General features: G+C 41.7%; 1 protein-coding gene across 3 annotated transcripts in view; it reads right to left on the minus strand.

Annotated features, from left to right (window-relative positions):
* Positions 1-25,651, minus strand: part of elmo1 (engulfment and cell motility 1 (ced-12 homolog, C. elegans)) — a 79,064-nt gene that overhangs the window by 47,637 nt on the left and 5,776 nt on the right. Inside the window, exons 1-2 of one of the 3 annotated variants that reach the window (XM_026347621.1) lie at positions 11,543-11,760; positions 4,441-4,596 (exon numbers count right to left, since the gene is read on the minus strand). In XM_026347621.1, the coding sequence (XP_026203406.1) occupies positions 4,441-4,518 (78 nt within the window). In that variant the 5' untranslated portion in view covers positions 4,519-4,596; positions 11,543-11,760. Of the gene's footprint in view, positions 1-4,440; positions 4,597-11,375; positions 11,481-11,542; positions 11,761-25,651 lie in introns of those variants that run through there. The other 2 variants (XM_026347622.1, XM_026347623.1) reach the window with 2 other exon arrangements.

Here is a 25,651-nt window from a genome sequence, read left to right on the forward strand (position 1 = left end):
GTGGGCTGCAATTATTTTATATTATAGGACTGGCACAATGAGAGGCTGTTCATCAGGAGCCTGTATTTATCCGACTGTCCAACTGCTGACCGTGAGTGTTGCACCATTAACTTCTGATTGTATTCAACTTAAGTATATATATTTTGTTACATGGAACATTTTGGAGATAAAAAGTCTGTCTCCGGTGAGTTTCCCCAACTTTAGCATTTAAAACTGTAGTATAGCTAAAGCACTTTTATGTAGGTCCAGGATCCGAGAACAGTTTGTTGCTGCTCCATTCATCAGATCAGTCTTATCCACCAGCCAATGTTTAAAGCCAAAAGAATGTTATAAGGATGGCTTCGTGTCGCTACTCTGCTGTGCCAAGCTTAATCTTTTCAAAGCACACAGGCGTGAGAATGTACCAAAACACACACACACACGCGCACACACACACACACAGTTGTGTACTAAGAATTGTGAACTGTATCCTGAACAGTGAGCGAGGCTGCTTCAAAGAGTACCTGCTGTAGTAGTGATGAAGATTTACAGAAAGAAGAAGAACGTGGGTTTGGATGTGAACAAAAGAGGGGGGGGGGGTGGGAGGGTTGGGGGTGGGGGGTGGGGGGGGCCAGAAGAAAAATAGGAAAAACAAGAAAAGTGAATACGATAAAGGGAAAACATCAGCAAACATGGGCAGAGAATATTGGAGGAAAATGAAGAGCAAGCAAAATGCATACGGAGGAATGAGGTGACAAACGCAAAGCGTGTGTGTGTGTGTGTGTGTGTGTGTGTGTGTGTGCTGCCAGTCAGTATTAATTTCAGATCTGCTCGCTCGCCTCTGCCGTGGTCCTCAGGCTCTCTGGGATGTACAGTATGCTGCCACACTACAGAAAACACACGTAACCCGAACATCCAAAAGTGCTTCTTACTACAACAGGATATCTCTGGGTTTCAAAAAGCCATTTTAGGACTTTTTTTAATGGTTATAAAATTTACACGCTAATGTGTCCCACAAAGATGCAAAAACCTTAATGCTTCACTGAATAATACAAGTTGATACTGTAAATATCCAGGTTTTCTGCTGAAGCTTTTTTTTAAAGAGCAGATTATCAGTGCACACAATCACAGAAACAGCACAGGTCTGCAGTATGTTCAAAGACAGTTTGCCACTCGTGCACTGCTTGGAGCGATTCCTTCTCACGAATGATCAAAGCCTTTTCCAGCTGCTTTAATTAATAAACATTAAAATGTGTAGAAATGTAAAGACTAGACTCTCTTAGCTTCTGCACCACTTATGATCCGCTCAGAAAACTCTTACTTTAAGTAGTAGAAATAATTCCTTTAGGCCAAATTTATATTATACTGTATTTATTCAAGCATCGTCCAAGTTCTGACATTCTCTAAAACTCTCTCGCTCTCTTTTTTCCCTTACCAGCAGTTGGGCAGATTTTTTTTATTTTATTATTTTACTTTACTTTTGACACGGCTACTTAGTTTTGAATAAAACTTCTGCTTCTTTCATTCTCAAGAAGCTGCACCAACAATATTATGCTATCCAATCTTCACCTACTGAATCACATTTTCCTGCCCGAACTACCGTAGCTCCACATCTTCCTCCTCCTCCCTATTATTAGCTGCACTCCACACCAAAGCATTACCTCCTCTTGCTGTAGTCCAGTGACAAATATAAACTAAGGCTCACAGAGGGTACATGAGTAGTACTCACCTAGTGCACAGTTATGAGGTAAAAAGCAAAGCTATAATGGATGCTACAGGATAGCAACACATTCAATCTCATCTAAAGTTATTCCAACTCTTCTGTCAGCTGTTCAGCTTCTGTTACAGACACAACCCTCTCATTTTAACTGGGAGGAGAACAAGCATGCTGCAGATCTTTCTTTTCAACATCATTAAGATGCACAACAAGCTGACTAGGACTGATGTCTGATGGCAGCAGTGACTGCATATTCTATACAAACACAATTATTACTCACAAGGATGCATTTTACTGTATCGTTTCTGACACATTTTAATTTTGCAGCTGAGGTAGAGTCATTAGGTAGGAACATTTCTTTCCCCTGAGGGGTGATAAAAAAAATCCATTCACTCTTATTTTGGGTTTCTTATGTGTCAAACACATTTTGTCACCGTTTGATTTGTGACTGTTTGACTGCGACACACACACACACACACACACACACACACACACACACACACACACACACGCACACACACACACGCACACACACACACACACACGTCTGAAATAATTTGTTACAGGTGATTATTTTGTACTTTAATGCATTGTTACAAAAGGACAGCTTTGGTTCATCACTGAGAGCTGATTTTATGCAGACAAATAATAACAATAACAGCTTATTACACTTGTACCAGTTCCTTAATGTTCCCACACACACACATGCTGGACGTTTGCGCCTGTGGGGCACTGAAACAGTACGAGCACTGACAAGCAGCATATGCAAACACCAACAGAAATCAAATGCATATGAATCCCCATACAAATGGATACGAGTAAACACACACATACACAGAGCTGTCAGCACATAAGCACACACATGCATGAATAGTGACAAGTATGCATGTTAGCACACAAACACACCCACACACAATTTCACTTATGCAGAGCTGCACCCACATAAACAAACAACAACAACAACAACAACAACAAAACAAACAACAATACACACACACACACACACATTCACACACACACTGAAGCCCACTCCCCATCGCATGACTCAGACAGCCATATGCTGCTGCGGGGCCTATTGTACAGGGGAGATGCAGGAGGAGGTGGGGGTTGATGGTGGAGCACAAGAGAGGGGGAGGCACACACACACACAAATTTCACAGTTACAACAAAAGACAGGGAGGAGGAGTGAGAGGGGGAACGAACGGTGGAGAAAGGAAAAAGGCAAGGAGGAGGAGGCAACAGATAGGAGAAACAAGAGAAAGATGACAGGGGGAGATAAGAGAATTAGAGAAAAGCGGAGGAAGGGGCGGAGGAGGAGTGACTCGAAGAAGTAAAGACGACAGAAAGACCGAACAGGAGCGAAAGACGTTTTATAATTCAGGCTGCAGGAGCTTTGCTGATAAGGGGTCATTAAATACAAAAACTACATCGTCCCTAAATCTACACTTAAGTGCTTAAAGCACCTTGTGGCAAACCCCGGAGCACATGTACTCCATAGTTCAACGTTTCATTCAGTGATTCATCCATTCAGAAGGGCAATCGTAGCTCCAGTTGCCACGGTGACTCATAGCTTGTACAATCATTAGCCCATCTGTGAGTCACACTCACACCGAGAACAGGCCATTTTACACACTGTGTGTGTAATCAAACATCGTAACAGTAATCATGTCATCCCCCCACACAAGGTAGTCACTGTTTGGGCTAATTATTTTGTTATCCAGTATTTGTTAGACCCCTGATGATCACTGACATATGCTATGGCCTTTAAATGTCTCATCACCAAACGTCACTCTAGTATTGTGGGAAATCTCACATTACGTTCGAGTGTTTCGTTCATGAATTACAGCAACCGTGTCATGAATATCACGTTGTGATGCACTGAGGGCGTCTGAAAAGACACCACTCTGTTGGATGTGTTAAACTACAAAAACATGGTCCATTCACAGCGCTGTTGGACTAATGTTTCCTTTCACTCCCAACCATAATTTGGCTGAGCAGAAAAGATTAATTAGAGAGAGCACCCTGACAAAAACAACAGCCAAAAGTTTATACCAGCTTTTACTGACTTAATATCAATTTAATGACGCTGATACAATCTACTGCCGATGTTATTTATAACCAGTAAAAGTAACAAATGCAACAGTTAGAGCTGAGTAAAAATGACAGGCATGATTCCAGTTGTTGGACAGCCGTCATGACTGATCTAGACTTTCTTAATCACTTACAAAAATATTATTTAATAAACCGAAAACTCAGTTGGATTAATAGTCGGATTGTTCTAACGTCTGCCAAAATAATGATTTGAGATTTACACAATTAATTACAAACGGTCCTCATCATGTGCGGCTGTTCAGCATCTTTAATTAAGCAGCTTCCTTTAGGCGAATCAGAATAATTACTGTATAAGGAACACTGCAAAGATGTATAATCCCCTGATCACATGTATCCATCCCCCACAGAAAATGCATTACCACCCAGACATTTGAGCAACCACACAGCTGTTACATGTGTGCACTAACAACAGGACACATTGAAGGGACACCTTTTGGACATAAGCATGACATTGACATGAGGTCACAGTGGATTTACACAACAACAGATTACTGTACGTAACTGTGTTCAGACACAACCTGCTCCTTATTCGTGGTGTCTGAATCTGCGGTCATAAACACTGTTTTGGTCTCAGTAGATTTAAAGGGAAGCAGTAAATTAATAACAAGGTCATTATTTGTTTTCACACCTACCTGGTCTATTTCCATGAGCTTGGGGAATGCCCCCGGCCACTCAATGGCCACCTTGACGATGTCTGCCGGCGGCGGCATGGCTGCCGGGTGGTGTTTTGGTGTGGGTCTTGCTGCCTCACACCTCTGTCAGTACTACTGGAGGAAGTTCATCCAAACCTGAAGGACAAAAGTGAAAAGGGGATAGACAGACAGATGAAAGGAGAAAACAGGGATAATAATAATTATTATCATAAAAAGAAAAGAAAAGAATTGGGCACATTAGTCAAAAACTAGGTCCGAGTTATTTTAGATTGTCTGCTTGCATTCTAGTCCTCTAAATTTAGAGAATATTACATATGAGTAAGGAAAAAAAGGTCATCAAGGGCAGTGCTGAAAAATGCACAAGACAGCAGTAGAGCACAGCACTTTAGGGACAGCACATAAGCAACTGATAACTTCCTGTCTCCAGCAGACGCTACTAAACAGCTCAAACCGATCACATTTTAACGATTTAGAGGAAACGAGTGAGCGAATTGACCTATTTAAACCAGTGTATTTGTGAAGACGCACATATAGTAGACACAGCGGCCCCTTTATTATTATACACTAAAACCATAAGGTCAGCAGCAAATGAGGCTCTACCATGAATGCAAATGTAGAAACCACAGATGCATTGCTATCACCTGTTTTTGTTGCAGCTAACCATTAAAAAAAAAAAAAAAAATCCTACAGATGCTGTTGCTGAAAATCTTGTACAAATGCACAGTAGTTCTAACAGCCACTTATGCAAACTAAAACAGATGAACAGATTTTCTAATTTGTACTCTGAGATCACTTTTTCCTGCGGTGTCCTAATTTAATTTGCAGTTGTTGACACACAGAGCATTAGGGCGTGCCGGTGGGGCAGATACATTTCAGACTCTAATTCACATCAAAGTGAAAACTGCTAACGAGGTCACAGGAGGTGCATGAATTGAAAAGTTACGCTTTATTTTTAAAGCTCTGCTGTGTTTCTGTGAGACATGACATCAGTTCAGTCATTTAACCAAAACAGAAAAAAAGACACAAACCACCAGCAACATCTTACTACAACTAGATTTCAGATCAGCAGTTCATTTAGTGTACATTTCAAAATAAAAGTGCAGGAGTTCATGCAGACAGAGGATGCATCAGCACTTAGCAGCTTCAGCAGGTTACTAGCACAGTGAATTCCCGTCTGGTCACCAACTTTGAGTCACTGCATTGATTTGGCACTTAAAGACTTAAACTAAAGTTTTTTTTTATCATGGGGTGTGCAAAAGAGCCACAGTTTGTACAATAATCATGTTCTCTGTCTTGTACTAGTCAAATACAACTGAAGTTGCTAATCATATGAATAGCAACAACCGCAACACTCAAAAACAACCACAAAAAAACAAAAGCCTGATATGTGACAGAATACCAAACAGCTGGATTGACCCGAAACCCTGTGGCTTTCTAAGATAAGCCAGTTGGAGGTCTCATGGTGGGAAAAAACAGGCAAATTACAGTGAGTTCGAAGCACACAGGGGGAGCTGGATAAAGCCACTTTTGTGTGCTTGCAGGACTAATGAATCCCACCACTGCACAGTTATCAAGTGGAAAATGTAGCATAGATTTCCTCAAAACTGACTGAGGAGGGCATCAATAATTCACCAAGCCAGCCTGGATCATCCTAGTTCCTGGCGGAGGACTCTGTTTACATATTTAATCTCACTCCATAATACATAATACTGGCTCAGACTAATTCCTGAGAAGAAAAGTGTAACTGTTCATATATCCAGCATGTGTGCAGGAACTCAGGCAGGAGTGACTAATGAAATCTGTCTTCATCTTTTTTGTGTGTGTGTGCGTGTGTGTGCGCATGTCTGCAGTCGGTGTGCTACTTCAGTGTACACAGTTCTCTGTGAGCATGTATTAATTTAAAGATAGTATACCTAATGAGACTGTTCTGGTGTTGTGTTTGAGTCAGCCCATAATAATCCACATAGCATTTATTCAAGGGCCCGTTGCCATGGTAGCCACTGCATCAATAGCTGAAGATGTGGATGCATCTTTCTTTTCAGAGCGCATGTCATACTCAAGTCACGTTTGTCACAACTCCACAAAAATGACTCACTCCACCCCGGTGCTTTGAATTTCACCACTGAAATATGATCGACTCTGTTCATTGAAGATTAGAGTGGTTTCGTAAAGTATGTTAAATACTTTTGGAGACACTTCACCTTCGGTCATGTTCAGTACAAGCAGCAGCTCCTGCTGCATCTCCAGCACTACACTTAACAAATAAACCTATTTCAAAGGATCAGCAGCACTTTGCTGTTTATGCCATTATGATAAAAAAAATAATAATTTATCTCACAAAGTCACACCCTACTGTACATACACACAATGTGTGTGTGAATGTGATTCATTCAGTTGTAGTGTGCAGACAACAGCATGTTAGTCATCTAAGCACAAATTATCATCGTTCTCAGTTCTGACTGAAGACAGTGACACAGTCAATGAAAGCTATGAAGCTGCCACTCTCAGACTCAACATTTTCAGTCCCTTGGGATCTCAGTGTCAGTCTCATGACCATCACTTGGGTCTAGTCCTAAATATCTTAATACAAGTATTTTTTGTGAAGGTTATTAACTTAGGTGACTCCAGCACAAGAATCACGTGTGGCTTTTAAGTGGAATATCATTATGTCAGTGTCACTGGATGATTTGTCATAAAATTTGGCAAATATTCATTACCTCCTCAAGATAAATTGTGCCTATCAAACAAATAACATCATCACTGGCTTCAGCTGCACTTCGCACCACTACTACATGCTGGCTTGCTAACATGCTGAACTGAATCCAACTTGACAAGAAACACAAGCAAAGAGATGAGAGGGTTTTAAAACTAATGCACAGGTTAGCCAAATTCAATTGTAAGAGTAAGCAAAAGATACATTTGTTCTTGTCAAAGCCTTAAAATAAACACATTTAAGGTATCCTATTAATTTGCCTATAAAATCTATAAGTTAGGCCACATTGTAAACATCCATCTTTATTTCTGAACTGACTTCAACTTTGACCACGGACTTACTGCAGTTATGTGAAGTCACAATACAAGCCATGTGAACAAGGATTTGGCTTTCCAGTAAAGACGATGTGTTTTTCTTTAGTGTATATTCCAAGCACCTCGTCATTATCTTCTCAGAACTGCAGATGAGTCAGAGTTGGGCGGCCTTGAGGCTTATTGATTGGAGACACACACACACACACACACACATACACACACACACACCTTCTCACTGCTGATAGCCACAGTAAATCCTTTGAAAATGGGCTCAGATGTAATTGAGAGACACACCAGCACACCATGCAGGCTGTGAACGGTCATGGTCACGGAACATGTTTATCCTGCAATAGACATGCTGCTCCCGGGAACAACTTTTCACACTAGGATTTTCATTTGCGTACGTCTCCACATATTATCTACCCTAAAATCTTCTTCCTTCATTTGTTTGACATGCATGAATAATCCTTCTGGTTTAATCTCATTGATGTAAAGTATGTAATAACATGCAGACAAAATCATCCAACCAATAGCTTAGCTGGTCCAGCAAGGTATTCTAATCTGTGAATGTGCGTGTGGATGCAATCCATCTGTTTTGAAATGCCAGCACACCTGCTGTAACCACAGAGGCCTGTACCGTTGGGTTACAGTCGCCATAATTCCTCAGGATTAGCTTCAAAAAAGAAAAAAAAAAAAAAACCAACAATGAAATATCAAGTTTCCCTCAGAAATGGGTGATTTGCTGCCAGAGGTCGAAATTAAAGAACAAAACCATCTATAAAGATGAGACAGATTGGGAAAGGAGAGAAGACAGAGACAGGAGAGAAGTCCTGTGATTTGTTGGGCAGCAGAGGAGTGTTGGGTTTCACCTCAATAATTCATGGTGTGTAATGTGAGGGTCAAATCATCTGCAGGGGTTGGGGGTGTATCTATGCGTGTGTGTGTGTGTGTGTGTGTGTGTGTGGGGGGGGGGGGGGGGGTTGAAGGTGAGAAACACAAGGGAACTTGAGCTGAGAAAGAGAGGAGGAATGATTAAAGGAAAGCAGACAATAAACATGAAATAGTGGCATTAAAAGTGGGGTTATGTTATAAAGAAACGGTTTGTGTTGTACAAAACACTGCATATGAAAAAGCATGATAGCCACAGAGGGGGTAAGTATGAAAGGAAGAAAGCAAGAGAATAAAACAGAACTGCACCGTTATAACATCGGCCTCATTTCATAATGAGCTCTGCTAAAGAACCAAACAGCACCAGTTTCTAATGGGGGGGAAAAAAGAATTTCAATGAATACATCACTGCATGACGTGGTGGCAGAAACGAAAATGCCTCTTTGCTGAATTCAAGGGATTTTGCAACATTTTGAAGTAGGTTTAATTAAAAGATTTAAAAGGCACATTGGAGAGAGAGGGGAGACAGAATAGAGGGAGACTTGGGGCATGAATATCAAGGGGAACACGATCTAAGTGAACCACATCCTTTTCTGTCAACGCCTCCTGGGACCTTTTAGCACAAACCTTAATGCTGTGAGAGATCATGACGCAGCGTTTTTTGTTTTTTGTCAGTGTGTCAGTATCAGTGTGATTAACCACCACACAACACTTCATAATAAGAATAAAAAAGGTTTTTGTTGATTTACTAAACTGAGTCAGCTGAGTTTTCCCCAGAGTTTCAATTTTAGGTTCCGATTTTAACATGACCTCGGGCTTTTGCATTTAATTTGGAGCAATCTAAGTGGCCTGAAGCATACCAAAACCCACACTTGAGACCGTATGATCTCCCATGGGCTCTCACTGTTTAATTTTGACACATGATATAGAAATAAACTCTGCTTTAATTGATCCCATTTATTATTTTGTCAAGCAAACCTCTTTGAACACTGGTAAAAAATAAGAATTCAAATACTTTTCCAACACTTTAGGTCAAGTATCTCCTTCGTCTGACCAGATTCAGATTTTGACTCATCTCGCATTTCATCTCAACCTCCTACAGTCGACCGCAAAGGCAGTTAATAATCTTACTAGATGTTTCAAGTCCAGCCACTTCTTAAGAAACACTGACTAAGCCTGACAATCCAAATTCAAGCTGTAATTATCATGGCTGTGGAAAATTGTCATCTGTTATTGTCCTACGCAGCAACAACATGTAATCAAATATAGGAAACATGCTATTTGAAAAACAAGTAGCAGGCTGCTTCATCTCAGGTGAGCTTAGAGTGTGTGAGTACCATCAAGTTTCCCAATGATGTGCATTTTTAGTGTGGGAGAGCCTACACGCCTCAGCGTCTACACCTCAAAGGACTTCTATGCAGGCATCTTTGTCTGTGCCTGTGGGCTGGTGTGTCTGTATTAGCCTATCTGCTGGGTGGATTTCAAAAGCGCCCCTTCTAGCTCTTCATCTGATGCGTGTACAAAGGGCCCGCCTCGCCGTAGGGGCCTGGGTGTGTGCGAGTCTACACACACACATACAAAAAAAAAAAAAAAAAAAAAAAAAAAAAGAGCACCGTCCTCTATCTGAGAAGTGAGACAAAAGACCACCCGACATGGTGCAGAGGACAGAGAGTTACGGTTGCTCCGAGCGTGACGTCTATACCTCCACACACTAGCCACAGGCTGGTTATGTTACACCCTTGAGGAGAGGTGTGTGTGAGAAACACACACACACACCTACACACACACACACATTTCTCACCTATTCATTTAAACTGGATTCAGTTCAAATGAACTGGATTCAAACTGAATAATATTTAATAGCTTTTAAGCATAGAAAAGTTGATATCAACTCATAAACACACCACAGTTCAAAGAAGAAAAACACGACAGAAAGAGCCCACTGAAACTAAAAAAATCCTAAAAGTGCTCCTCAAGACAAGGGGCTACCAAAACAGCTACAAATAAAGGAAGAAGAGAAAAGGAAAAAGGCTGAGGTCAGGGTTTAGAAATCTGCCTGCTACATTCAACCAAAGGAGGAAGTGTTACACCAAGAGCCTTAAAAAGCATGGATATATACCAACATGGTGTAAAGAAAGTACTTGGCAGCAGATGCTTTTTTGTAAGCATCTGCCTCTGTCGCGACTGACAAATATCACAACGGCCTGGTGACTCCTGTCTGTGTGACTCTTGTCAGGTATGTGCGCCTCTCTGCAGACCTCTGTGTGTCACAAACCCAACCTGATTCTCACTACACTACTGCAACCAGGATATCCTGTCAAATGTCGGTACCAGCAGCTTGTGATAACTCTCTACAACAGCCAGCGGACCTCCTGCAGAGGTGTGAGCTCACATGGGACAGCAAAAAACAAATCAACTGTTATTCTTATACTGAGCATATACAGCTAAATCCACTGTGCATGTGTATTTATATGGCCATCTGCACACACGCATAGGTTGAGTAAAGCATACTGCTGAACGAGGTTGAAGCGCAACCTAAACAGTGTGTTTAGGCTGCAAGCAGAGCAAGCTAGCAATTTGAGTGACTCAGAACAATTACTTGGCACTTGGATGGTATTGTGCGAGTCCGGATAATCAAACATTAGAACGGTTAGAGACGAGGAGACAAAAAAAAAAAAAAAAAGGCAAAATGAAGCCTACAGGCACATAACTAATCCATAATGTGGATTGTGGAGGAAACTTCATATTGCAAAGTAATTACTGGAGCAGATTTGCCAGCTATGTAACTATGTTTATAAGCATGGATAGACTTAGTTTATCCTCTTCAAAATCATAAACTACTGACACCACATTTCCATCCTCCCCAAAACCATGAGGCCACAATACTCAAATGTCTCAAAACACATCCGTTCTTTGACATTTCCATTCTTCTCTGGTCAAATGTGGAAAACCCACACTGAACTCCTTCTTGGCTCAACCAACAAATATACGATACTCACCAAGACAGCTACTACTCCAGACTGCAAACATCTAACCACAATGTTAGATGTTCGTGCCCGCTGGTGACACACTGGAGAGCAAAGAAGGTACGAGCCACACCCGAAGGCCTACTGCATCCTGTGTAGCGTGAAGAAAGAAAGAAAACACTTGTGACGTGAGGACTCACCCGGAAAACTTGACACCCAACAGACTTTGTATCTTCGTTCCAAATCAACTTGCAACCAGCTGCTGAAAGAAGGCAGAACACGCAGTTCCTTACTAAGCAAGTTTAGCCTGAGTGTCTGCCTGCAAGACAAGCGCCTTTAGCATCATAAGGCATGGACAAAGACTTCACAACAGTTTGTGCACTGCTTCGCTTCAGGCAAAAAGAGCGACCAAGAGAGTGCTGAGAGAGACAGAAAGAGGAAGTAGGCGTTTGTCGAGAAAAGAGGAAACAGGTCTGTCAGCAAAAAGAGGCGCCAACATTGAAAGACAAGATTTCAGCAATCAAAGTGAGAGCGCTGGAGTCCAAAGTTAAGATGCACGTGTAAAGAAAGACGGGCGACCGATGAATTAAGGGCAAGATCATAAATATCTCATTAGCGTTTCCCTCCACCAATGCATCACTACTACGGTTTTAAAGTAGAGCTTAGTTTACCATAAAGAGAGTGAGAAACAACCAGTCAGGACCAGGACATTTGTAACTCAGTACTACATAACATTCATAAACCAGCTCCAGTTAGTTACTGCATGTGGACGGGAAATAGTCAAGCCCAAAACCTACCATAAAATCCTAATTGTAAAGGACAATCATCATGTTAGCCAGAGGTGTAGGTCGGAGGTTTCTGTTATCTTAGGCCACCTGTTTCCTCCTCTTTCAAATCTTCATGCAGCCGAAGCCAACCAGCTGCTTCGTGCAGCCCTAAATCAGGTGGACGTTAGCTGGTATCAATTTACGCCTTTAAATCTCTGTAAGAAAGGAAAAGAGTGTATTTAATAATTTACCCTGAACCAAAGTCGACGCAGACCACTAAACCTATGAGTCATGTAGCTTACACTAGGGGGAAAATAATCCCCTCAATAATCTCAATAATCCTTTAAAAATCCTTACATGCATAAAGATTCAATGAAAGAGATCACACTGTAGTTTAAAAGACGGCCGAGGAATAGGTGATTACCACCACCATAGCTCACACTTTCATTTCCACCTCTCGCTCCCCCTTCTGATGCAACAGACCAGCGAACAACAAGCCCCAACAGAGTGAGTCAGACGCTTTACGCCGTCATAAAAGAGCCCTGACCATGCGCCAAGAGGCTGAAACGCTCAAATGAAACATTTGCAGTTAGAACAGGGTGATGACATCTTCATCTTAGACAAGTGTCACAGAGAAGCAGATGTTGACTCCACCCAGGCTGAGGGCCAACGCTGGTTCGTGTGAGCCTCACAGATGCAAACATCCAGGACTTTTGGTTTTGACTCAAACTCCCCCAGAGCCTCAGTATGAGAAGCATCCAAGCAGCAAAACATTTAAACATAGCAACACCAGTGACAAAACAAAACAAAAACAAGGTAATAGAAACGCATCATATCCTCACTGACGCCTGTCTTGTGCCAAACACAAGAGAACATAAGATAAAGAACACAGGCCTGTGTGTGAGTTGAGCTCTTGTGGTTATTTAGTTGAACCTAAATGACATGGAGACCTGGAGGAGGGAAAAACTTTAGAGGACCTCTGCCACCATGACTTCTTGCTATTTACAGTGTTGTAAGCAGGGAAAATGGACAGGTCCAAGGATTCGGAGGACTGGGGGCATGACTTGGGGAGATATGACAGCAGGATGCATTGTGGGAGTTCACTCCATGGAAGCTCTAACTTCCAACTTACAGGACTTAACAGATGTGCTGCTGATGTGTTGGTGCCAGCTCCCCAGAGGACAGCTTCAGGGGTCATGTGGAGTCCATGTCTTAATAGGTCAGAGGCAATTACGTTGTGTTGTTCTTTGAGATAATTTCTAGTAATTACTTATTGCTATCAGTAATTAACAAAGACCTCAGCCGTTGCTAATTACATTGATTAACATCTACAAAAGAAACTGCCAACTGTTACCAGCCTATGTGATGGGTGGATGATACCAAAGATACAGATTTTGAGTGGCGGATCAAGTATCTTTTGGAAAAGTGGTTTGTAATCCAGACCTGCTGCTCTGTTGACAGTTTCATCATTTGTTCTGGTATTTATAAACTCCACCAGCAGATGCTTAAAACAGAAGACACAACTGTGTTTCCTGGCTGTTTGCGGCTCCAATCCGGAGCTATTCAGAGTTAGTATGCAACACTGGTTATGTTGAAACAATGATTGAAAGGAAAATGTTGGCGATAATTACTACTAGCAAACATAAAGGCTTTAGTCTCTCCAATCCAGATGTTACCCACTGGCAAAACATGGAATCACACATGCTGGTTTAGCACGAGTGATTTAGCTGAGATAGTTTTTTTGTTTTTTTTTTTACAGTGTTTGAAATATTAAAATTGACAAAGCAGTAAAACAGCACTGTAGAGCAGTGTATGCTGTCTGTCATTTAGTATATTAATAAAATAAAAATCAAGAAATGTGAGAACTCCAAAGGTAAAATGCTTAAATATCAGGACGTTTTGACAACGTTCATTCAATTAGTGTTTCATCATTCCTCGTCTTTTTCTTGTTTACAGGTTTTCTTTACATTTTGTTTTTAGTAGTAGAAGTAAATCTGCACATTCCCACAGTCTGCTCACAGAGCAGGTTGTTGTCAAACGTTATTTCACGACACCTCAGGGGATCTTCTATAATTCCAAACCACATCCAAGTTTATTCCACTTTAAGAGGAGTGACCTGCCTTACTTCTAATCACACATGCATTTCAACATAAAGTGCTACAGCCTGTGTTGCATACTGTATGGTTACTGTACTATAAAAGACAAAAGAAAGCTGGGATACAATTTATTCTCCAAACTGCACATTACCTCTAAAAGAAGAAAATTGTTGACTTACCGGGGGAAGATCTGTAATGAAATTACCATGGGCCATAAGTAACTTCAGAGTCCAGATCACCATTGTAATAACATTAGAACAAAACATCACCACCTGGATTTAGCTGAGCAAATAGGCAGGAGCCTGGCACTGGATAATTACTGCAGTGATTAACATGTTGCATCTGGCAGAAATATTAGAGTCCTCTGTTTTCTGGCCAGGAAGTGTATTTGCTGCAAACCTTCAAAACATGCTCTAACGTGTGGTCATTTTCCAGAGATGATCATTTAAAAGCAGCTGACAAACAGAACAGTTCAAAACAGTCTTCTCCAGAAAAATATAGCCTAAATCACATCTTTCCCTTGGAGTAAACAGCTACAGCCTGCAGTGAGGAAACCAAGTTAATAGGTACATATCCCGCTTGCTACAGCAGCTACCTAATTGGACCAAATGCTCATTGGTCTATCTCACCGCATGAAATGTCAAGTAGAGTTACACTGCTCGTTGGGCCTCACTGCCCATGGGTTGTGCAAGTGTCCTCTTATTATCCTCCGTGATAGTTTATAATAATTAGAATAGGAACACACAGGGGCTAATGTGTTACTGACTCCTCGCTCGTCTCCCGGTAGTTTTACACAACAGAGGTTCGGTGGACTGAACCTGTGTGTACAGCACAGTGAAAAGGTGGCAAATGAGTTAGCACCTGCTCATGCAGTGTAATAAGCATCTAGTTCAGTCCATACTTTGTTCAAACTTTGAATGTTTTGTATCTCTGTTTTGTTTAATAACCCAAATCCTTAGACACTTAGCCAGTCATTAAAGCAGCAGAAGGGCACGCCAAAAACATACTCAATCATCTAGACAAGTTCCTTTTCTTCTTTTCCCAATCTGTAATTATCTAAATGTTGCAATGTGACAACCGGACAAAGTGACCATGGCTGGTCAGAAACTCAGACAATACTGGTGATTAATACAGGTGAAGTGTTTGGCATTTAACAGAGAAGCTCCATTATCTCACCAATTATGACTAATGATGACTGATTCCATGTGTGTTTACAGCATCCAGCATCCGAATTACTAAGCTCTTGTAAGTGAGTAGACAAACATTATACAATAAGCGTGGTTCATTGCTTGGTACCTGATCAATGTGATGATATTTTGGGATATTTACGTGCTTATGAAACACTACCTGTGCCATTAAAATACCCTGGTGTATATATTTTAATCCTCTGCGCATACAGCATTTGTATTCAAGAGTGTTATATAAGGTGACTAATACAGATGTGTTTTTTTCCACCATTGCCTCACTAACTGAAACACAATGGGCTATGTGCTCTGTTCAAACACAATCTCTTTTCTCTTTAGATTTAAAAATAACATGCCATCCTCCCCCATTACATAACTCAATATCAGTCAGCATCAAGGTCGGCGGTGAGAGCTTAAAAACAGAAAAAAGAAGCACAATTAGGTGTTTACCCTGGAAGCCTTTTCACTGCCAGTTAGGGATAGAGTGTGTGTGTGTGTGTGTGTGTGTGTGTGTGTGTGTCTGTGACAGTGTGCAAAAGAACCCACAGCCTTTAGTGAGTCACTAACAGTGTGACCTTCTGCTCCCAGGCTTCTCAGCCCTGTTGGAAACAGCCTATCCAGGTCAAACACCCACTCTCCACAGTGCGATTCCTCTACACTGACAGATATAGGAGAACTGAGTTAAGGAAATATTGTCTGATTCATTGCTGTTGTCAAAAGTTGATCCAAACTTGGGAATTCCTACAGCAGCAAGCAGTATTATTCTAGTTGTGATGAGACCAATCGATGCGCCGTATTGTGTGCATGCAGACTTGCAAAATGAGAAGATAGGCATTCATCTACAGTCAAGTCTTAGGAACGTTAGAAACAAGGGTTTAATATCTCATGAACACAACTAAAGTTACCATGAAAGACGCCACACCATCACCAACCGTGCATACTGGAACCACTCGTTCCATTCCAGTCTTCACCAAGCAGTTTTAAATGGACCTTAGATTGATAACAGCGGTTTCTAAGTTTTAAGTTATCTCAGCTTGGCCAAGAACACGATGTGGGTTAGGGAGGTAAAAATGTCAGCTATGTTATGTGCATCCCCAGAAGACTCCACAGCGGCTTGTGTGGCTGCAGGCCCGTGGGCTCTCTGGTGTAATCAGCCTACATAGCTGGACCATTAGCATAAAGCTGTGAAGAGAAGCCTGGTTATAACCCGGAGCCTGGTTCTGCTGGAGGTTTCTTTTGTTAAAGGGACTATTTCCCTCTCTAATGTTACCCTTTGCTTGCTAGAGGGGGATTGTTGGGTCTCTCTCTCTATAACTCTGTAAGGTGTTGACCTTAACATGCGAACTGACTTGAGATGATGCTGAATTGAATTGTAAATTTAAAGAAACACACACAAGAATTGCAGAAAAAACTAAAACAAGAGTAATAACTGACCCAATACCCCAAGAAAAAACACATTTTTATAGTAAGGAAGCTTTAACTGTTATGTGTGTATCCCTCCATCTCTCTGCTTTGCTGAGCTCTATCGCTGTCTGCCCACTGCTTCAGGAAGTTGTTAAAAATAAATGAGAATGCTCCAAATCTTACCAATCAAGCAGAAATAATTAAATTTTTTGATTGTTTAAAATGTAAGCCTCATTCAAAAAGCTTAGAATCCAATATCTCTGCACCGCTGCCTGGCTGATCTGGGTTTCGACAGCACCGCTCCACATTAAGATAGGTCTTTTATCAAAATATCAAACTCTAAAACTGGAATAAACTCAAGACCGTCGAAAGAATGCAGTAACAGTGTGCTTTGTTTCTCAAGACAAAACAGTTTGTGATGTAGTAAAACATCAAAGTGCAATTCTTCAAAAGCAGCAGAGAGCGGGGGTTTGACCAGAGCTTCCCCGTGACTGATCGCTGCACACAACAATGATTGGGGCCTCTGAGGAAACGTTTAAAGGAACAAACGGACCTGAAAAAAAGTTCACTCCAATCTTTGTGTGTGTGTTTGTGTGTGGAGGGGATGGGTGGAGAGACCACACAAAAATCCTGCCCGGTCATGTGACTGAGGCACGGATGAATGGTGCTTTTTGGTTGGTCGGAGAGGGAAGTCATGGAAACAGGTCTATAGTCCCATTGTCTAACTGGGAGGCCTTATGTATTTGTGCATGTTTCTCTGTGTGTTGGAGGAGGAGGGAGGCATTTTAGCATCAGGAAGCATCAGAGCAGCATTCTTCATTCAGAAGCAGAAAAACGCCTCCATCATAAACTGACCTCGACTACTCCAGCAGAACAGCGTGCACATCCTTGCATGTCTCTCTCTCTCTCACACACACACACACACACACACACACACACACACACACACACACACACACAACACCGCTCTCTTGCCAAGTGGGTGCAATTCAGTAAAGTCAAACAACCACATAAATCTAAACTGCCTTGTGTGAATAAAAACATTGACACCATTCAGGTTATAAACTGGGCCTTCATTGAAAAACAGAGTTCGGTATGACTAGCTCCTTTTTTTTTTGGCATTGTGTAACTAATCAAACCACTTTACTGCATCACAATAGGTGGGTTTTATCCAACATATGCCTGCTAACATAGCTCCTACAAGTTCTGTCACAGAAATGGAAAATAGTCCTCACAGAAGCAGCAGCTGAAAAATCTGATTGCTTTGCACTCAGTCCTAAAGAAAATCAATCTCAGAGAGATAGAAATTCTTTTAAAGCTCTACATGCTTTCACTGTGTTTTAACTGGCACCCAGCATTCAATTCAGCTGGGTCAAGCTAAAGTGTGTTTCACTTCTACCAAGAGTAAAGCAATAATAAAAAAATAAATAAAATAAATAAAAAAAAGAACACAGAAATCCCACTTCCTCAAAGTGCTAAAATTACCCTGGAGACGTCATGAAAAAAAAAAGTACCAGACAAAAGGTTATTATGGAAAAGATGGGCACACTACCACAAGCGCATATGCAAGCACAAGGCAGTGTTTCCAAAAGTGCTTTTTCTATTCTCCACTGTGGGGCTTCTCATTCATAAAACACAGACAGTGGTTATCACTTCCCAGCTAACTGAATACAGCTCTTGTGGGATCTTCCGTCCCTTAACTGGATTATCGCTGCTCATGAAGAAGATAATGTTGGTACTGCTTCTGTGTGTTAATTGAAATCCAAACGGCAGGTACTGCGAGTTACTTATACACACACACACACACACACCCACAAAAAGAGCAGTGCACTCTGCCGACCAGGCATGAGCTGTGTGTAAGTCCCAGAATAGAGCAGTGGGGATTATGCAAGAACAATACTGTAGCTAAAGGCTTAGTTTCACTCATTTTAGACAGAAAAGAGAACTTTTCTGCCCAAGAGCATGGGCAGTATTGCAGAGTACGGTAATTAGTGCAAGTGTTAAGCTTCATGTGTTATGGTGTTCATCCTGTTAAACAACCCTCTATTTAAAATGAATGAACAGTTTCACAAATGACAGTTTAATCCTTGGTGCTGTGTGAGAAGGAAAACTTGACATTGCAGACCTCACTGATGCATGTTGGGGGCAGCATCACTCCCATGTAGACATGCCTTTAGACATAGGAATAAAAATGTTTTCCACATTATAAAAATTCATATAATGCCCGTAAGTGAACTAATCAAGCCAAACTTTACATCTCTTTTTTAAATAGTGTAATCACTCATATGCTATGATATGCTGAACATTTTCTGTCCACTGCAAAGAGCATTACTATTATTACTGGAGGTTTGAAACTGAAAGGTTAGTGGCACACTGATGACTAGAAAGCTTTTTTTCAGACCTGCATTGTGACATTATCTGAGCTTAATTCCTTCTGCCCACAGTGCTGGCAGGGTTGGCATGTGCTCCATCGAGTTAAATGGGATGTGAAGGATTGGGCATCCTGGGTCAGGGAATTTCTATTGCAAATGATTGCTGAGCCACCAACAGCGGGCTTTCATTTTGTTCAGACAAACATACACATTCGGGATTGCTTTCAGACAGTATCCCGTCAGTGATGTGATAATGTACATTCCACCCAAGTGTTTGCATTGCAGATTTTCTCACAGAGCCGGTTCTTTGTGTGGATACGGTCAACATAGCATAACTAGGTCGACACAATCACTGCTACTAAAGCAGTACTTGTGTACGTCAGGTATGAGATATATACATCTTTCAGTATCGCGTGGATGAAATTAATGTTCATGGCAACACGCACTGTCCATCCAAAAAAAAAAAAAAAAAAAAAAAAAAAAAGTCACCCCCTGGATTAAACTAAGCAAATAGGTAAGAGCCTCCCACTGGATAATTAATTCATGGATGATTTTTCAACTGGCAACAAGTTTTTCAACCCTAACTGATGTAGTGAGTAGCTTCTCATTTCTTAAACGACCATGTTGGAAGACACATCCTGTGGTCATGGAAAATATGTTAATCTGTTTCAGAAGGGTCAAACGCATTATTAAAAACTGGATGGATGGTGGGGAACCATCATCTTTGAGGAAGAAATGTGGTCGAAAAAAAAAAAAAAAAAAAAAAAAAAAAACCTTGAATGATCGTGACCAGCGATCACTTAAACGTTTGGTGAAATCAAATCATAGAAAAACAACTGTACAGGAGAACTCACAGCCATGTTTAATAGCGAAAGTAAGAGCATTTCTACACGTACAATGCGGAGGGGATTGGGGCAGTGCTATGATCTGGGGTTGCTGCAGTTGGTCAGGTCTAGGTTCAGCAACGTTATGTGTCCAAAGAATGAGGTCAGCTGACTACCTGAATATACGAACAGTAATCAAAGCTACTGAGGGCAGCGTATACCACAACTTTGCTTAAAAGGTTTTAATGTCGTCATTAGCTCTGGATCAAAAGTTCAATATGACCTATTTTCTGCCGGCACAGTGAGGTTGCAAATATGCGTTTCTGCTTCCTAAAAAAATGTATCTGAATTCTGAATATCTGATTTTGTTTATTTGTTTTTTTTTGTGTTTGTTTTTTTAGTTTTCAGTTTTCTGAGCCGTGTCTGAACCCACTCTGCTTGTGCATTGACTGTCATGTTGTGTAACACTGTTTGTCATTTGCTAATGTAACAAAAAAGAAAACGGGTGTGATGCAATGGAGCTCCCTGCTGCTTCTTGAAAACAGTGCATTTTCATGTTGAGAATGAAAATGCACACAGACAGGAACAGAAATTCAAATACTAGGGCAGCAGAAACCCTAATATCAGTTTCTGTAGTGCTGAGGCGAGCTGACGCTGGGAGATCTGATACTGCAGGTCACATTGACTGAGTCGGAGCCAGACTGCTTGCCTTTCAGCCGTTGTAAAGTGCTTTAAGTGGCTTGAGTGTAAAATAAAAAAAAAAAACAACGGTATGAATGTACCCTGCATAAACTGTAATATGAAAAAGCATTATTATTTTTGGTCGCCTGCTGATGACTGCACATTATTCCTCAGCCCTGGAGGATTTTTTTTTTTTTTTTTTTAATTTTGCCTCTCTCTTGTGAACTCACACAGCTTTACACAGTGTGCCATTTTTGCGCTATAGATAATTTGGTCTGCCGTGAACTGCGGCTGCAGAGTTGCACACATATATCTCCTAATGGTAACATGGTCCCCACTTAGCTAAATTCAATAGCTCAAAGGATTATCGTCTCCACTGGAGCATGTAATAACCAAAAGGTCATATCATCATCATAACTCAACAAACCATAATCTGCCGCTGGCTCTTTAATGGCTTTTAACGTGTGTCAAGGCCCCGAATCGCTGTCACCAGTCATGTTTTTAATGAACATGCTTTCCTCTAAAAAGAGCCAGTGTGCCTGTCATTCTGCCTTGCTTCGAATGCAGTGTCACTCTATCCCCTATTGGGTTGTGCTAGCCTAGATCGAGATCTGCGAAGAGCCCGAGAACATTTGGGATTGATTTGTGGCTATTTTTACTTGTCCTACTTGAACTAAATGGTTCAGATGCTCAGAGGAAGAAGTCAGGCAGTGAAAAGGCTTATTGAACCCTTAAAAAAAATAACAAAAAAAAAATCATTGGACAGCTAAATAGAGGTGGGAGAGTGGATGCTTTAGTGTAGAGCTTTCAAAGTAAAAAGCACCTTTTAATAGTAGAGAGGAATAAGCTATGGAGTACATCTCTAACTATCGGTCTGTTATCTTTATTATATTATCTAAGGGCTACTGATATTCTGAGGAATGAAAACTGATGTGCTGGGAAATAAAAAAGCACATCTACACACACACACACACACACACACCAGACAGGTTCAATAAAAGAAAGGTGGAATAAGCTGTCTCAAGTGACCTCGCACCTTAATAAACTCAACACGTGCAGAAGCATCGCTTCCTCCAGAAGCCATAGAACCTGCAAACACATCCAGCGCTCTACTCGACCGCAGCAAAAATGACTCCTCTTATTAAACGGTAAATCAGGAGAGAACACATGCTCTCTACAACACTCAATACCTAAGCATATAGTGAGCGGGCTACAGTTCAATGTTGCTGGCGCTGCAATTCTGTTAGCACTGATGACTATCATCACCGGCGTAATAAGCGCTCTATGGGGAGAACTGACATTATGGGAGATGGTTATGGAAATATTCAGCTGCATCACCAGCTCTCTGCGATACAGACAGGAATGGGAATCGATAGCATTTCCATGCATCTGAATCCAGTTTCCAATCCACTTACTGTATCTGAATCCCTCCAAATCCCTCATCAAAGCTTCTGTTTTATGGGTTTACTGTGATTTATGTGTGCCGTTTTATTTTACTCAATGCAGTAAAAAAAATTACTTTGAGTAAATAAACGTAATATTTATATCACAGAAATGACAAAGGACCAATTGCCAGACCAGCTTGACACCTAAGTGTTGAAAATTACAGTAATAAACCAAATCTATGGACAGTCTACTGTGTGGGCCTCTTTTATCTCCGCTCTGTCACGTTCATAAACGTAAAAAATCTTAGTTTAAAGTGTTAAATGAAGACAACTGCTTAACAAAGGACTTTCTATTCCCCCTTTGACCTCAGAACGCTGCTGCAAATATAACATTTTGCATTTGTTCCTTTGCTGATGTTTGTGGCGTCAACAGAGACTAATGTGCAACAATTTTAAAAGAGATTTGTTCGGCTGCAGAACAAATCCGGGTTTTTTACCAACTTGGAACCAGATCCAAAATGGACCTCCTATCATGCTGCATCCCTGTAAAAGTAGACTGTGTGTGTGTGTGTGTGTGTGTGTGTGTGTGTGTGTGTGTGTGTGTGTGTGTGTGTGTGTGTGTGTGTGTGTGTGTGTGTGAACTAGGTGCTGTGAAAGGATTCAGTCACTTCACGGACCGGCCATCTACTCAATGTGACTGGCACAAGCGAGTGGGAACAAAGGAGTCACTGTGGCTGTCACACACAGACACACAGACACACACACAGACACACACACACACACACACAGAAACACACACACACTCCTCGTTACACTCACCCTTTGCTCTGCCAGCTGTCTCTCTGTCCCCTCCCACAGCCTCCCCCCAGCTGTGACTATACATCAACCAACCAAACACACACCAACACACCGACAGGCAGACGTGTCTTGGGTGGCTTCAGGACAGTGGCTTCAGCAAAACTCTCTCTTCCTCCCTGCTGGGTGCTCTTTGCCTATCTGCCATACTGTCTGACTGACTGACTGACTAACTGCACTGTTGGAGGCACAATGTTATTCACCAACAACTCATCAGTATCACACCACCGCACGCAGCCACAACACATGAGCTTGTGATTGCTACAAATAATACACTGGAGCCGATTTCCAAAATATTTTCCATGCATCTGTCTCTCTTGCCTTAGAGTCCTGCCTCACAGATGACTGTTATTGTTCTTCTCCTCCTGCCCACTGAGACTCTTTGCCAAACTCCACTTCACCAACGCCACACCCTTTTACCGCAGCGCCCTCCCTTCTCCTGACAGATCCCATGTGCCCAGTCTTTGGACTCACCCTTTAATTTACTAACCCCTAAACTCTGCCCTCACCCTCCCACTCTCCACTGCCTATTATTTATTTATTCCTCATGTCTTTTTTTTTTTATCCATATGCCACATCCATGCCCTCCCTCCCTATGTTTACCCACTGACAGGCCCAAGCTCTTCCCTGCCTGGTCAGTCACAAGCCAGTGACGATGCCAGCTTGGCCTCCATCCGAGCAGTGTGGTAAGTGGCTGCTGCTAAAAACACTTTTGTTCCATCTGCGCGCCCTGCCCAGGTCCCTACTAAGCCATTCATTGGGGCTTTGCGCGTGGCTGCCTTATTATTGTCAAGTTATAGTATAATTGTGGGTGGGGGCTTCACTTGTGGTACAGAGGCAGGGAAGAGCTGAAATGGGGCTGAAGTCTTACTATTTATGGACTAGGCCATTGGGTTCAAAGACTTGATTTTGCCTTTTTTGGGTTAATTGAAAGTAACCCACATGTATGAGAGAAACAGAACCGAGGGGAAGAAAAAGGGAAAGAAAAACACAAGTCTAGAGCATTCCTCAGGCCGGGCTTTCATTGCTGTGGGTACAATGTCTTTTGAATGATGTAATCTGTGCATAGCAGCCCCCCATACATCTATTCACTGAGTACATGGAAACTGTCATCAGGCACAACATGTTTCACTTGACAGTGTGCCCTGTAAATGATACGGAAAAACATTACTGACTAACCACATTGCTTTGTACGAGTACCTGCTTGTGCCTACACATCTTGACCTTTACATTTTGTCAACAGGAAATGGATCAGTTCACATACAGATACCTGCAGGAAGTGAGGATGAGGTGCATCGTTTTGTACTAAAATCTACCTTTACTGCAAAGCACAGTTGCTCTATTTTGAATTAGATCACACGTCAAATGACTCCTAGTTTGCATCTAACAAACTTTCAGCACATGTCTACATAAGACTGTTGTGCATCCGGTAGCTCTTCTGTTATTGTAAAATGCCCTTGGTATTTCCTGTGCCTTTCTTCCCCAGCACTGCCGGGGCTGGAAAATGCAGTCAGACAAGTCGGACACACACACACACACACACACACAAAAAATACAAACACAGAGTGTTAAGCTTCCCCTCTAGACAACAAAAGAACAGACACAGCGACAAGCCCCAAAGGCAACATTAAACCCAGTTAGTCTGCCACCACAATACCCCTCTTCTCTCAATCGAGAGCCATGCTGAGCCCAACTGAGCTGAGCTGTACCATGGTATTCTTCAGTTTTTAGCATAGCTGGGAATAAGATAAGAGCTAGGCACACTGATATAGAAATGGAAAAACATTGACGTGTGGCCAGCACGGACCAGGGTGACACAGGGTAAGGCAGGTGGTTTACAGATGGGGAATGCGCAGGCCGCAAATAGCAACTGAATTCAGAGCAGAATTCAACACAATGGCTCAACCGAGTCGGAGAGACAACAAAACACTCACTGATGTTTGTTCTGGGAAAACCTGCATCTATAGACACAACAACACTGCTGGCAGGAATGAGATGAAGGAAAAACTGATAACACTAAACAGGAAGAACTCTCATACTGGTTGTCCTGTGGGTACCTTCACAGCACAAATACTACTGCGATGGCTCACTACAGTGTGTTTATATTGTTTTAAATTGACCTCCTAAGACAGAAAGGAGACAAATGATTTGATCACGTTTCATGCGTTCACACATATCCATATATACACGTCTGATAAGTGAAGTAGCTTTTGAATTGAACAGAAACTAATTTAAAACCTGATTTCTTATTTTGCCCCATGCTATTAAACATTACAGACAATCAGAAAAAGGTTGAGGGTTTGTGCAAGTTGAAACATCTTTGTGCACAGAGTAAAGAAAATACCCGTCATCCATGAGCTCTTTGCTTAAGCTTCTCAAAAAAAAAACTACATCTGAACCTGTTGACCTGTTGATCTTCAACGTTCTTGTGTTGAGGGCTTTACTAGGCCTAAAAGAAGTTCTCTTAATGCAGTGGTTGTTTTCTCAGTCACAGATACATTTATTTGTAGCTAACAGGGAATGAAAGGCAGAGTCAGGGTGTGAGGGGGATTACAGTTTGTTTTTACTGGCTGGTTAGAGCCAACAGAAACTCACTTCAGGCTACTACTAAGCTTAAAGGTAGCAGCAGGAGAGATGACCACTGGAGCTTTGAACAAATCAATCTATTGCTGATGCCCTGCTGAACACTGCTGCTGCTGGTCAATGTGTGGGCAGCGAGGGTCAGAAACTGGGAAATATAT

Source organism: Anabas testudineus, chromosome 11 (assembly GCF_900324465.2).
Source record: "Anabas testudineus chromosome 11, fAnaTes1.2, whole genome shotgun sequence".
Classification (NCBI taxonomy): domain Eukaryota; kingdom Metazoa; phylum Chordata; class Actinopteri; order Anabantiformes; family Anabantidae; genus Anabas; species Anabas testudineus.